This window comes from Myripristis murdjan, chromosome 18 (assembly GCF_902150065.1).
Source record: "Myripristis murdjan chromosome 18, fMyrMur1.1, whole genome shotgun sequence".
In the NCBI taxonomy this organism is placed as follows: Eukaryota; Metazoa; Chordata; class Actinopteri; order Holocentriformes; family Holocentridae; genus Myripristis; species Myripristis murdjan.
The window spans coordinates 20,328,476-20,344,407 of NC_043997.1; the positions used below are offsets into that span (position 1 = coordinate 20,328,476).

At 41.7% G+C, this 15,932-nt stretch overlaps 1 protein-coding gene across 1 annotated transcript in view; it reads right to left on the reverse strand.

Moving 5' to 3' along the window:
• Positions 1–15,932, reverse strand: part of m1ap (meiosis 1 associated protein) — a 53,750-nt gene that overhangs the window by 34,513 nt on the left and 3,305 nt on the right. The window contains exons 2-4 of the mRNA XM_030075742.1: positions 14,967–15,236; positions 13,775–13,972; positions 6,045–6,216 (exon numbers count right to left, since the gene is read on the reverse strand). Coding sequence (XP_029931602.1) covers positions 6,045–6,216; positions 13,775–13,972; positions 14,967–15,224 — 628 coding nt within the window. The 5' untranslated portion in view covers positions 15,225–15,236. The remainder of the gene's footprint in view (positions 1–6,044; positions 6,217–13,774; positions 13,973–14,966; positions 15,237–15,932) is intronic.

Consider the following 15,932-nt stretch of genomic DNA (forward strand, 5'->3'; position numbering starts at 1 on the left):
GTACTTTGCAGCAGGCACACAGACACATACACCCACAAGATAGGTTTTGTTGTTGGCACAGCAGTGTCAGGGTGTGATGTAACAGAGACAACAGAGTGTCAAACGGTTGTGTGAAACCGTTAGCCGCCATGGGAGGACACACAGAAAACTGTAAGTGATTTTCCTTGTACATGCTAGTTGTAAAAGTCATGACCCCTGTTCCTGTCTTGAGAAAAGTGCGAGTGAGTAAGAAAGAGACTGAAAGAGAGAGAGAGACAGTGAGAGAGAGAACAAGAGAGAGAGGCAGCTTCAAAGTTTCACTTTGGAACGGAAAATGGGCACCCCACCCACTTCCCATAATATACTACACTCCATAGAATGACTGACACACAAAAACACACACACACCATTAAAACAAATAGTTTGGTGCTAAGGGAGACACGTGTGCCACAAACTCGCCCCTTCACAAACCATTCCCACCCAAATAGCATCTCTCACACTGACACAATTAAGATTCCAGAACGCTCCCGGATTCCAGAACACTCCCAGTTTCAAGGATGCCTCCAGACTCCAGAATGTTTATATACATTTAGGGTGCTCCCAGCTTCCAGGGCACATTCACAGATTCCTGGACACTCTCAAATTTCAGAATTGCTCCAGGTTGTAGAGCAGAATACTCCCAAATCCAAAAGTTCTAGAATGACCCCACGTTCAGCAACAGAAGACTTCTGAATTCCAGTATTCCAGAACACTTTCAGGTTCTAGAAGGGAATGTTCTCAGGGATATCAGTTCAAACTCAGGGATGGACAGGGCTTTCCAGAACTTCCAATATTGTATTAACTCTGTGGAATATCACAGATTATGGGCTTAAATATCTGGTTTATAGCTTTAGGAGGGAGTTGCACATGCACACAGATACACTATATTACCAAAAGTATTCGCTCACCTGCCTTTACTCATACTATGAACTGAAGTGCCATCCAATTCCTAACCCATAGAGTTCAATATGATGTCGGTCCACCTTTTGCAGCTATTACAGCTTCAACTCTTCTGGGAAGACTGTCCACAAGGTTGAGGAGAGTGTTTATAGGAATTTTTGACCATTCTTCCAAAAGCGCATTGGTGAGGTCACACACTGATGTTGGTCGAGAAGGCCTGGCTCTCAGTCTCCGCTCTAATTCATCCCAAAGGTGTTCTATCGGGTTCAGGTCAGGACTCTGTGCAAGCCAGTCAAGTTCATCCACACCAGACTCTGTCATCCATGTCTTTATGGACCTTGCTTTGTGCACTGGTGCACAGTCATGTTGGAAGAGGAAGGGGCCCGCTCCAAACTGTTCCCACAAGGTTGGGAGCATGGAATTGTCCAAAATGTTTTGGTATCCTGAAGCATTCAAAGTTCCTTTCACTGGAACTAAGGGGCCAAGCCCAGCTCCTGAAAAACAACCCCACACCATAATTCCTCCTCCACCAAATTTCACAGTCGGCACAATGCAGTCTGAAATGTACCGTTCTCCTGGCAACCTCCAAACCCAGACTCGTCCATCAGATTGCCAGATGGAAAAGCGTGATTCATCACTCCAGAGAACGCGTCTCCACTGCTCTAGAGGCCAGTGGCGGCGTGCTTTACACCATTGCATCCGACGCTTTGCATTGCACTTGGTGATGTGTGGCTTGGCTGCAGCTGCTCGGCCATGGAAACCCATTCCATGAAGCTCTCTGCGTACTGTACTTGGGCTAATCTGAAGGTCACATGAAGTTTGTAGCTCTGTAGCAATTGACTGTGCAGAAAGTCGGTGACCTCTTTGCACTATGCGCTTCAGCATCCGCTGACCCCTCTCCGTCACTTTACGTGGCCTACCACTTCGTGGCTGAGTTGCTGTTGTTCCCAAACGCTTCCATTTTGTTATAATAGAGCTGACAGTTGACTGTGGAATATTTAGGAGCGAGGAAATTTCACGACTGGATTTGTTGCACAGGTGGCATCCTATGACAGTTCCACGCTGGAATTCACTGAGCTCCTGAGAGCGGCCCATTCTTTCACAAATGTCTTGTTTCACAGTCTGCATGCTTGAGTGCTTGATTTTATACACCTGTGGCCAGGCCAAGTGATTAGGACACCTGATTCTGATCATTTGAATGGGTGAGCGAATACTTTTGGTAATATAGTGTACTCTCTGAACTGTGGAATATCATTACCTTTGCACAAAAATTGTGTATTAAGGTGAAATCTAACTTAAAGTCAAAGGAATACTGAAAATATCTCTACCAAAACAAAGACAGAATGTTTCCTATGGTGCTAAAACAAAGGCGAAGAGAAGGCATAGACTCACAAGGTTATACTGCATTTTCTAAGTATTGTTTTAGTTTACATTCCCTTTTGATGTGGTTGAAAATACTTCACTAGAATCGTATTTTTGTATAAGAATAAGAATAAATGTCTTCATGTACTTGGATGCTAAATCAAAAATGTTATTCTGTCTCCCACTGGAATTGCTAGTGATGAGAAATCACCCAGTTATGCAGTGGTTTGTGGTTTGTCCATTTTACTCACCGCTCGTGTGAAGTCAAAATATTTAACATTTTTCCAATATGGCAGCGTTTGGGTTGCAGATTGAGATGTACTGTGCACACTGCAGTCTATAACAGTGAAATAATACTATGAATACAATATGAATTGAATTTTATAATTTTCACCCTACACGATAGTCTCTGTGCAGTTTGTGCAGATAAAAGTATGGCGTTCAACAAGTGGGTCACAGTAGTGACCCAAGTAGGTCTTTGACCTCTTTACTGACTTTCACTGGGGTGTTTGGTGTCAGACACTAAACTGATTTTAAGCACAATCTAAGGATCCTTGTGAATATCCTGTAAGTCTGAGCAGAATTAATAATGGCTCGACAGATAAACTTCTTATCTTTGATATAAGCCTGCTTCCACTTTGAGCCAGACAAACTCTGAGGTCACTGATGCTTTTGGATGAAACTCTGCCCTATTTCTCTTGTCTTTTTTGGCTTATTCTTGCCTAATCCAAAATGTTCTTCCTGGGTTTACTGTGACAGTAAGGAATGTCATGGGGATGAAAAAGCAACAATTGGATGCTTTCAAAAGCCTAATTTTTTACATCAGGCATAAGACGACAGCCTAGTCCCAGATTAAAGGAAGAGTTCCCCAAAATACAATTACCCCTAATGATCTATCCATGCAGAGCGTTTTTTTTGTGATTTGACAAGGTTTCCAGGCTGCCTCCTTGACCCCAGTAGAATGGCGCTGGACAGTTATTATTTTCTGGAGCTCAGACTATAAAGAAATTACATGTGAAAAACTCAACAGCTCTTTCCAAAAACAGTGACACCGATATCCAGGATAATCCACAGCCCTTGGGGGTGAGAAGTTTTGCTAGGAACTATTTCTTGCCAAAGAACTCATGAAAACTGTATCTGTCTGCCTTAAATCATAGTTGCTGGGGAGTATGGTATAACATAGCATGTATTTGTCATGTTCCCAAAACTCAGAATGAAAAACAGTTCTTTTTTGTTACAACTCAGACAACAGAAATACACAAAAACATCAATATTTTCTGCAAAATCAATAGGGCAGAAATACTGTGAGCTCTAATGGAACAAGCTATAGGGTGGGGAATTTCTAAGAAAACAATGCAGTGTAAGACAGCAGTGATCTAGTGGCCCCACTGGTACTGGTGCAATCAGGAGTGTACCAACCATAGTATCAAGGAGTCTGGGAGACTGTTATGTTTCTAACACTGAGAGCTATAAACACTTCTAAGAAAACAATTTGTGGAGGAAAGCAATGATCTAGTTCCAATGGAATCGGTGCAACTAAGAGGGTGTAGGCCGTAGTATGATGGAAATGTGGTAACTGCAGGACACCAACTCTCCAACACTCAGTTCCAAACATTTCTCTGTTTAAAGGCACTGCCATTTTATTAGGCAGTGGAGGACACAGACACCAGAATGAGAGTCATGTCAATCAAAAAATTTCATAAATGCACAGGAATTTATCCAAACTGTACAGGCCCAGAGATAACTGCAGTTTATTTGTGGCTCTTATTTGAACGTTTATATCATAATAATGATAAAAATGATATATGGCAATTGTATTATCTTTAAGTATGAGCCTAATAATTAGGGCTGTAGTCAACTAAAGAAAATCTTCCTTGACTAAAGTTCTGAAATTTCGACCAAAAGTCGACTTATCGGGGGGCGGCGGAAATACAAAAAAAAAAAAAAAAAAAAAAAAAAAGTTATTATATATAGCTATTTTTAGATTATTTAACTGGGCAGTAGCCTACCTGGTAGCCTTGTCCGCCTAAATGAATTATAAATAAACTTAAACAACTAGTATTTGCAGTACATTAAATCGTTTTTGACCTAATTATTTTGCAATGAATGACACACTCGAGTCGGTCGGCTCTGACAGCGTTGCATCACGTGCACCTATGCAATATCATAGCCTATGATTTCCGAAAATATTACTATGTCAAGCTGCCGTCGTCGCAGGTGTGTGTGCCTGCAGTTATAAAATGATTATTAGACTAATTCTGATATGTTTATACTCAAAACTGATGGAGCAACCTAACGCAGACATGTTAGCTTACCGTTTTTAGGTGATATGCCATGTTGGTCGTTGAGCTGTGATACGCAAATTGCTGTTTGCAAAGTTTGCATTCAACTTTTTTTCCATCTATTTTGGTAAAATGCTGCCACACTGATGACATCTTTGACATGGTAGAGGACTAAATGTTCATGAAACGTTCTTAATTAAGCAAATATTCGGAAAACCAGACCTAATTTTTTCTTGAATTCAGAACATACGGGCCTACCTATTTGTCTCCGCCAGTGGGTTGGGTAATCCAAAACTGTGAAAACAAGGGGGGTGTTCTGAAGACAGACTGTTACCTGTGAAACCTTTTGTTCTGAAAACACCCCCACTAGCACTTAGTGCTTCACTCTTGATAAAATTAACATGGCAAATAATTGACCAATCAGATTTTGGTCGACCAAGAACGTATCGACCAATAAATCGACCAGTCGACTAAAAGACTACAGCCCAATTAATAATACATTTCCACAGCATTTAGACCATATTTTCTGGTGTTCTAGCTGTGGATCAGTCTTCCAGTTGTGGGGGGCAAGTAGAGTTAAATCAGTGTGACCAAATCATTACTATCAACAGCTTGCCTTGAATCTGCTCCTGTGGAACTGCTCAGTGGTTGTTATAAAGACTGAAGTGTGATTGTCACTGCATAAATGTGTACAGTGGCTTATCTATATAATTTAAAGAGTATTGGCTTAGTTATCATGGTGATTTGGAAACTATCCTGTTTCCAACACCCAATACCACACATTCCTGAGACAAGAAAACTGTAGTCAGTTCAATCATTTTTTCCACTGATACCAGTAACTATTTATCTGCATGGCATAAATATTTCAAATGGTGTATGAATATTTTTTTATAAGAAACACTTCATTGGTTTATTCAGCACTCTGCTTACCACACCTCTCTTGGCCTTGTTCCCATTTCCTCTGTCCCTCCCTACCTCTCCCTGTCTCATCTTTCTCAGTTTCTCCCTCTCACACTTCTCTTCTTTTTCTCAGGACCACACAGCTTCAACTTTCTTGTAATTACAATAAAATTACATATCATTATGAAATTAGAGTGTCTGGGAAGATTGACAGATGTTTGGGTTGCAGCCCAGTTCTATTTATTAAATCATGACATGTGCCTTGAGTGTTGAATAAAGATATATGGTACACAGTACAAAACATTTTAAGTGTAGGAAATGGGTCACGACCATACAGCTCAACTGCATGTGATTAAGAAAACACAAGGGAATAGTACAGGGGGAAGGGAGGTTGAGTAAAGTAAATCTGCTCAATAGATAGAACATAATCATACAGTTCCTTGTTTGTTTGACTGTATACAGTACATGTACTACATGGATACTGTACATACCACTGAGAGTGGGAGTGTCTGATTAACCATGTATGTCTGTGTGTCCCCAATCCCCAAACCATCCTTATATGTTTGTATATGTTTCTCCTACCCTCACTGTCAGTGCATGGGTCCTGAGGTGACGGAGTGTCACTGCCCATGTCTGCTGCATTAGTGATCTGTACCAACAGGAGCCGCCTCAGTGACACTAGGTCAGCATCTCTAAGCCCCGCCTCCAACTGGTGTATGATGCCCCGCCCTGGCTGGCTGGTCACCACAGTAACCTGGGAACACAGATTGAGGAACACATTTTAAGCTACAATAGGTAAACATGGAGAATTCAAAATCAAGAGCTGAAAACATAACTTGATAATGTGAACAAATCATGCAGACCTGTACATTAAGAACGGTTAACTTGGGGGATTTATGCTGCCAGTTTTTCAGTCAAGTTTCAGGTTCCAGATGTTATAAAGCTGCATGGGACAGTCTATTTGAGGCAATAACTTAATGAAGATCTTATGAATGTCCACCTGACGTCATGGGGAATGACCTTATGTGGCATCCTGAAGACAACATCAATAGACACTAGGGCTGGGCGATTATGGCAGAAATCAAAATCACGATCATTTGAACTTCTTACCTCGATTATGATTAATGAACGATTATTACCGATTATTATAGCTTGAATCTTTTGTAAACAAAACTTGACTCCAATAATTTAATATGTTAAATTATTATTATTATTGTTTTAAAAATGTAAGTTGATTATCAAACAGACCTAACAATTCAGCTACCAATGAATGAGCAGTAGTATGCATATGATAACAAAGATTGAAAAATAAGCCAAAGTGATACCGCTTCTCTGAACAGACAAGCTAAGCCAGTGTGCTGCTGTTAGCCAGTGAAAATAGAGCGGAGTGGCAACTCTTTGCTTTGTTACACAATCCATGTCAGTGCACTGCTGTAGTCTGGAAATCTTCTTTGCCTTTGCCAGACATACGTTCATATTCCACACAAAAACAGCATTTCATTCAAATTATGTCAAATTACGCGATATTCCGCATTAAAAACAGATTCCGTTTTATTTCGCTAATTCCGCGATTCTGTCCGCAATTCTTTGAACGCGGAAATTATAGGGCCCTACCACTGTTATAAAAAATAGCAGCACAACTTGGTGGGCATTATCCTGGTAATCTCTCTGCGTGAGAAATACAAGGTGTGGCGTGTGAGCATGTGAACGGGTTGAAATGCGTGTGTCTCACGCCCCAATGCGTGAGACTTGAGAGCCCTGCTGCATAGTAAGCAGGCTATATTAATTTCTCAGAATTTTGCTCCTTAATGATTATTATCATCATTATTAGTAGTATTATTATTAGTAGTAGTAGTAGTACAATAATTAATCATCAGTATCTAGGCTATATATTATTATCATATCTATATTATTCTTATTCTTATTCACTACCCAGAATCATGGAGCGATGGACGTATGACGTCATGACGTCAGTTGCTTTTCTCAGCAGCCAAGTTGTGTGCTGGTTGTGGGCTAAACGATGTGGTGAGGCTCTTTTAGTGTCTCTCTTTTTAATCCGTGCTGCTTAAACTGCTGGAAGTTTGCAGTGTACAGCCTGAGTGAGGAGGAACGGACTGTGTTTACGATGACAACAGGAGCATTTTGTGATGTGACGTGTTGTGATGTGGTAACCGGAATAACTGACATGGGCAGGATTATGTCGGTTAAGGGCCCTAAATGTCGGTTTCAATTATTTTTCGATTAACTGCCCAGCCCTAATAGACAGATTGATGTTTGGCTATATCTGCCCAAAAAAGCATCATCACAGTCTTCATTAAATACTAGTGTCCACTTCCAAATATCATTATTGTCACCAATATTTGAACAAGTTCATGGAATAGACATGTGCTGTATAAATGTCATAATCCATTCTCTAGCATTATTGTCATCACTTCACTCACCTTGAGAAAAGCAACACCTACACTAGAATGCTGTTTGTTGATTTCAGCTCAGCTTTCAACACAATCTCCCCCATGAAGCTGATTGGAAAACTGAACACTCTGGGCATCAGTACCACTCTCTGCAACTGGATACTGGACTTCCGCACAAACAGACCCCAGTCAGTTCGGATTGGCAGTCTCTCCTCCTCCACTCTAGTGCTCAACACCGGAGCCCCCCAGGGCTGTGTGCTCAGCCCCCTCCTGTTCACGCTGTACACCCACGACTGCAACCCCCGACATGGAGAGAACTCTATTGTGAAGTTCGCGGATGACACCACCATCATCGGCCGGATTTCCAACAATGATGAGTTTTCATATCGGGAGGAAATCAACCATCTTGCAGAATGGTGCACTGAAAACAACCTACTGCTCTACGTCAGCAAAACCAAAGAGCTGATAGTTGATTTTAGAAAAAAGGAGGCAAAGACACACAGCCCTGTCTACATCAACGGAGCTGAGGTGGAGCAAGTGAGCCGTTTCAAGTTCCTGGGAATCAACATAACAGAGAACCTGACATGGACTTCACATATCTCTGCCCTGGTTAAAAAAGCTCAGAAATGGCTGCATTTCTTAAGGAAACTTAAGAAAGCAAAATTCCCACGCCAAGTTCTTGTCAGCTTCTACAAAGGAGCGATTGAAAGCATCCTGACTGGAAACATCACAAACTGGCATGGGATGTGCACGGCCCAGGACAGGAAGACTCTGCAACGAGTGATTAAAACTGCCCAAAACATCATTGGTACCCATCTACCAAGCCTCAGTGATATCGGGGAGGTGAGGTGCCTGTGCAGAGCCAAAAGGACACTAAAAGACAAAACCCACCCCAGCCAAAGCCTGTTCACCCTGCTGCCGTCAGGTAGTATTCGCTGCCGTACCACCAGACTACAGAGCAGCTTCTTCCCTCAGGCTGTGAGACTACTAAATGCACCATCTGCACTCCTCCATGTTTAATAATTTTATTTTTTATCCAATCAATTAATCAATCAAGAGGGAACCACATTTTAATTTCATTATACAACCTGTTGTATAATGACCAATAAACTTCCTTGTACCCTTGTATCCTTGTATCATTACTGTCATAGTCAACATCACCACTACCATCAACACCCTCATTCTTGTCATTTTTACTGTTGACACAATATCAGATTTTCTGTTTTCACTGATGCAATGTTACCTCACAGTGCACAGAAACCCTATGGCTTTGAAACCTCACAACATGTTTAATTTTCATAACTGGACAGTAAACTTTTTAAAAAGCTGAGGCAAAAAATCTTATTTTATTAGTTTCTAAGATTTTGGTCATACTTCTGGGTTTAAGGGTCACTCAATCATGAACACTCAAATACTGCTGAAATCTCAGTCAAGTTCAATCATCTCCACCCTCTGCCCTACTGAGGGCAGACCTGTGAATAGGGACAAGTTCTGCCAGAAAGTACAAGATGCCTGTTCGCTCAAAAGCACTTCCTGGAATTTACCTTGTCAAATAAATAATTAAAATTCCAGCTCTGTGGGTTACATGCTTTTTATGTGGACCTTGGTACTTGAAAACTGTCTGCGTGACTGCAATCTGTCTGCAATCAAGATATTGTATGTTTTTTAACTCTCAATTTAACAGGAGTAAGGCACTGAGTATAGATGAGAGCTGGGACCTCAACTGAAAACAATCTGTAGTTTCATGTGAAAAATCAGTTAGCCACACCTGGCAACAACCAGTGTTTATTGATTCATTCTTTTACTAGCATGAACGTACTGACAGTCATGGTGCAGGGCTGTGGCAACAACATGGTGGCTAATGAAACTGTAAATCAAACCACGGAGCCACACCTGGAAACCACAACGGTAACTGACATGTTATTTCACACACACAGGAACCCTCTACTCTAACCAACTTGAGCTCATATGCTCTTAAACACCTCTCACCCATAACCTGTTGACTGTCTCAGTGTGTGTAGCAGGGTGTTGGTGTGCTCAGTCAACCTGCTTTCAGAAGTCAGCTGTTTTTTTATGGTTGCTTTGTGTTTTCATGCTGTCTGAATTATTATTTGCCTCATCTTAACCTTACCCTCAAGGGTAAAACCATCACAACATCTAATGCCCAGGATCAACGCTTGTTCTCTGAACAAGCGTTGTTCTCTGACTGAGACAGCTTGTTCTCTGACTGAGACAGATGCTCAGAGCACTTTGCGTCCCTTCATGTTTCTTGCTAAAATGTGTCACATAGACTACAGCTGATGGTCAACATGGAGCACCTCTGCACCTGCATGAGAGAAAGTAATTCTCCCTGTCAGGAGGTGGTAGTAGTCTCAAAAAAGTAAAGCGGAGACCTTGGGATTGCAAAACAGTTTTGTTATACGAATCAAGAACATGTCTGGTGAAAATGTGCAACTGCCACTGGCATTGTCAGGCCAAGTGACTTTTCCTTGCTGAGGAGAGTTTGTGTACTACAACTAGCTCTGGTTAGCTAGATTGGTAGCCAGTTTTCACAATATCAACACAACTGGTTTTCTGTTTCTCTTCTCAGGTCTTGATTTGCTTAATCTGAACTGCAAATCATAAAGCTCTCTCTCCATGATGACCTCCGCTGCTGATTCATGTTGAATTGGTCGGTACCCACTGAGGAAGGCTGATGAGGGCTGACAGTGCCGAACACACCACACATAATACAAGTGATCACTGGACACAGAAGGCCCATCGAGGGCCGACAACCGAATGCTGGCTTAAAGTGCTAACAGTCACCTTAGTCCTTCAGTGAAACACCACATCCTGTCTCTGTCATGTTCTCTGTGGAGAAATCTTGGACAGGAAAAGAGAATAATAATAATAATAATGATAAATGCTTTTCAGGAGCTTCACTGTTATGTCACTGTTTAAGTGCCAGCTGAGCACGGCATTAACGACCCAATCTTTCCATCAGACTTACTCTGCAAATAAAAGGAAAAGGTTGTGGTTTATGACCATCTACTGTAGTCTCTTTATCCACTTAAGATTGATCCTGTCTTCTGTTAACCAACATAGCTGCTCCTCCCCAACCTCATCAAAAACACACATGCACACATTTCAGTTTCACCATTATAAAGCCTCACTGTTGTTCCTGTCCTCCCCTCCTTAAAAACCCACTCATTTGAATTGCTCCAACTGGCTTTATGAAAGTTCAAAATTGCATTTCAACTTCAAGTTCATATGTCATCTTCAAAAGAACAGGCCAAGTTTAAATCGCATAAATCACTGATTTCCTGCAACTATCTCATATAACCACTGACGTGGACAGTAAGAAAAACAACATCACCACAGTAAAGCATTCTTTGTCTGACTGCAATATTTCTGTGGTGCTTTAAGGACATGACATACAGTATACTCCAGTTGCTAAATATAAATGGTAAATAAAAGTGGTACTTTTTACAAATGTGAACTTCCACCCTAAAACAAACTGACAGACTGAATGTTAACCTGATAAAAACTAGGCTACTCTACAGAAACTGCAAAAATATGATTTAATTAAAAATATGTAACTGCCTTGTTGCCACAACATCTGTTATTTTAATGTTTATTATACTTGGCAACTAATATTTTCTCATATGTCCAAAAATGTTTCATGACTCTGGGAATAAACTAAAGCACTGATAATGAACTACAATATGTTTTTCCTCAATTCCTGACACTGCTGATATCGCCGAGCTTTAATGTTTCTGCAGCAGACTGACATCGTGCTGCAAAAGAAAACTTCTACACCCAAGTAGTATCTATTGGTTTAACATTGGTAACTGCTACTTTTTATGACAGAAACAGCAGAAAGCTTTCAGGGGCATGCCTGATGTGGGCAGATAAGCCGATGGTGTGCATGCTGCTGAATCAAATTAAAACAGCAAATTATGAATATAATGGGATTATCTGGACTGTTCTGCTCTCTACTTCCTGCTCTGTTTGGCCAAAACTCTGCTCTGTGAATGGGCTGACATGAACTGAGACACATCTACATGTAAGCAGGGACTTCTGTGCGCAACACAAGAGCAAAGACACAAGAATGTGCATATGTGGATGAGAAGACAAAGGCGCACATGCACACACACACAACCACACAGAGGGAGGGTCTGCTCACAAGTATGCACACACACACACACACACACACACATACACAAGGCCATGTGTCTGCTCAGTGTCTGTCTGTCCCCTAATAGTGCTATTCATATCTGCTGCTGTAGAAAACAGCGGGTCTTAGTGTAATCATCTGTCCAAAGCTTCCTAATAAAGCTGGCTGTATTTGAAAAAGCTCCATCAACAACCCAGAGCCTTGTTTCCAGAGGATCATTTGTCCAGATTTAACAAGGCGGATTGTGACCAGCTAGCTCCTCGTCTGCCTCCACATTCTGCCTATAATCTAAATTTAACACGAGATTCTTTCGGTAATATCTGCTAACTACTCGCATAAACTCTCTGCTTGTATCTAAAGCAGCTGTGACACTGACGGCCTGGAACTTTTTTATGCCCTCACTGATACGATTTTTAATTACTGGTGCTCAATTTTGTTGCTAAGCAATAGCTTTCAATGGACCGCTGAATTTGAGGGATGGCTATAATCTTTTATTTGTTTCAACGATTCAATCCACTTTAATCATGCAGGCGAGCTTTACATTAGGGTCAGATTAGATAAGGATTTTTAAGCCTTGAAACAATTTTTAAATGGAGTGTTCGAAAAGGGGGTGCAGTTCATGACTAGGAAGGTGGTTTAAATATGAATTTATTGCTTGTAAGTGATAGCTGATTGAAAATGCTGGCACTGAAGCACTGAGAACTACTGATGCTTTGCTGATTTTAATGGCACAAATCCTCCTAGACAGATGGCTCTACAGCAAATGAATGGAGCACATTTCCTGCATTAAGGACAAATGAGCACAAGCTGGTTTTAAGTGGTCTGTCAAATATTAGATGTGATGAGTGCCCAGCCACTAAAAGGGACAGCAAGAAGAGAATTTTTAAACCTGGTTAAAAAAAATGCAAATTAAATTTCTCATTCAATATTGTTTTTATAGCATCTAAACGCATTAGAGTGAATGCAAGGAGAGCTCAGTGAAGAGGTGTAAATGGAGCCTATTCCCTGGATTAGCATAAAGTGCAAAGCATGATTATCAGAATCTGCCTATTCAGTTTGAGCCAGTCTGGAGCTGCAGAGGTACTCCCTCATAACAGATCTGAAGAGATCTAAATAGCCAACGGCAGCTTTCACAACCCATAGTAACTGGTGAAAAGGTTCATTAAAAAGGTGTCTATGTGCAGCTATCAAATCAGTTACAGTAGAAATAAAGTAAAAAATCATGAACTCTGATAATGCTCACTATGTTTTGATTTTTATCCCCACAAAAAGAGAATTGCTGAAGCACCCAAAACACCAAAACATCAGCAGTTCATTGGTAGCATTTGTATATGAGGAGGTAGTATTTAGTACTATTGCTGGCTATTATTATGATCTTAAACCGCCCCTACATACTGGTTAACATCTCAAAAAACATTTTTAGTATTTCTGATTGCTTTAATGATATTTGGTTGGAAACATCATCCTGTAACTAAACTGTCACAGGATTGATCCTTGAAGCAGCCAAAGTGCCTTACTGAAGAGCTCATCATTAAGACCCTTAGGCCTAACTCCCACTGGCTCGTTGTAGCTAAATGCCAAAAACATAACAAGTAAACATAAACTCAGCCAACTTTATCTATTTTTTCTTCACAAGGAAAGAAACTAGTTGATGGCTGCCAACATTTCTGTGTCTGTAGAAGACCAATGGAATTCTGGCAACTGGTTTCTGAAGATGTTGGTTGTGCGTGACCAAGGTTACTCACTTCCACAGATGTGTTGTTGCTGGCCTGGCTGCCAGTGCTGGTATGTCTGGTGTACTGTTTAAACTGCTGCAGGCTGTCCAATACCGCCTGTCGCAGCAGCTCCCCTCCTCTGGCTGGTCCTCTGATACAGCCATCACCTGGAATAGACCTCAGCTCCTCAACACAGGAACGCAGCCTGGCCAGGTTGCCACGAACCTGCTGAAAACAGAGAGGGGATGAATGGAAAAATGGGAGGGGGGCAGAGTGAAAGATGGGAACAACCGAGAGAAGCAGGGAGAAATTCCTCAAAGGAGCTCCTCAAACTATTTGAATGTTGCTGATTTCAATGAGCACGTTTACATGCACACCTTATTCCTGTATTAACCGGAATATTCGCAATATTCCGGTTGCGCACGTGTCATGTAAACACGCACCGAACCCGATTAAGGTCATATTCCGGTTGGAGAGAATTCCGAATAAGCCCCCTGGAATATTCCTGTTCCAACTGGAATATTGGGGCTTGTAAACACCTTAGTCGGAAAACTCCCCGAACCGGAATATTCAGTCACGACTGCGCATGCTCGACTCACAAGGAATTCTGTGGCGTCTTTGTTGCTATGGTTACCTGCAAGCAGGGAAAACGGCAGGGCGAACAGCAGCAAGAGCCAGGAGACTGCAGTCTGCCTTCAGCTAATGAAAGACTTAAATATCACGGAGGATATCGATGGGAGAAAACATAGAAACAGCGACAGAAGAAGAAGAAAAAGAAGAAGAAGATGAGGAAGAAGACTTCTTCGTCTGTTTTTCCGGCAGACCAGACGCCTATACGCGTACTACTGCCCCCCGCGGCTGAGTGTCGCATTACGTCAGAGAGTGGAATACGCCGAAACACGGGGGCATGCCAAGTGACATGTAAACGGAATATTCCAGTTGCCGCGGCGCAGTTACCTTAGCCGGAATATTGAGCCGAACCGGAATATGGTGTGCATGTAAACGTACTCATTGGCTCCTTCTTTTCATGGAATGGAACAGTTCTTCTAGATTAGCATGAACAGACACTCACTCCCAGTACAAATCTGTATGCTGAGCAAGTGTATTCAGCGTCTGTCAATCTACTTCCCTCCCCAAAGAGCAAAATACTGCAACTGCAATCTCTCTCTCTTTGTGCCTGATTAAATATCTGCGTGTCTGTTCCTTTCCATGTCTTCCTTACCACAAACGGCAGCAGACACTCCTGCTGCCTGCTGATGGCGTACAGGCTGAGAAGTGGTATCCTACAGGGGCCATCCAGACTGCAGGCCAGGGACAGGACGTTATCCAGGGCCTCACAGAGAACAGCGCAGGTCTCGGACCACCATGGTGGCAGTGCCTCCACAATCAGGACCCTGGGTGGTTGCCGCAAAGACAAAGATGGCCAGCACACCAGACCCCCAGAGAGCAAGGAACTCGCTGGCCTCTTTTTGGTGTGCATGGAGACAGGAGTCTGAAAACCACAATGAAGAAAAAAAAACACAGATGTTGAATGGAAAATTAAAGGGGGAGTGCTGAAATGAATTTACAGGGATTCAGAGCACACTTACACACTTCATCTCTAAGATGTCATGTAAAATTTTGTGTGTCTTAACTTAACTACCAGTTAGTATCTGTAAAAGCCAGAGAAAAGCCAGAGCAAGCGAGCTAAAAATGTTCTCAGAGGTATTTGTTTTAGTAAGCCTTTCAGCTCTTCCATGCCTGTGAGTAAGCTTTGCCAAGTCAGCAGCCAACAAATTCATAAGGCCTTGGGGAAGAAAACAAGCAATAACAAAACAGAACAAAAAACAAAAATACAATGATAAACCCCTGCCTTGTAATGATAATTAACCTATATAGTCAACAGCAATCATTAAGAAGTACACTAGCTGTGGGATGAAAAAATAGCAGCAATAAACAACAAATAGGACATGAATAAATAGCCTAGATGAATGCGGACAATTATGCAAATCACAGTACAATCTAGGCTATAAACATTTCGGTTTGCACGTGCATTGGGGTCTTGCCTGACTTTGGAAGAGGCTTATATGGTTACGTTGCCACTAAAGCAAGGATTTAGGAATCCATGCACAATCTGAAGTGGTCAAGCTGCATACAGAGAAGACCCCCACTTAGGGCCGCATGACTTCAGTTTCCTGAAATTTATTTT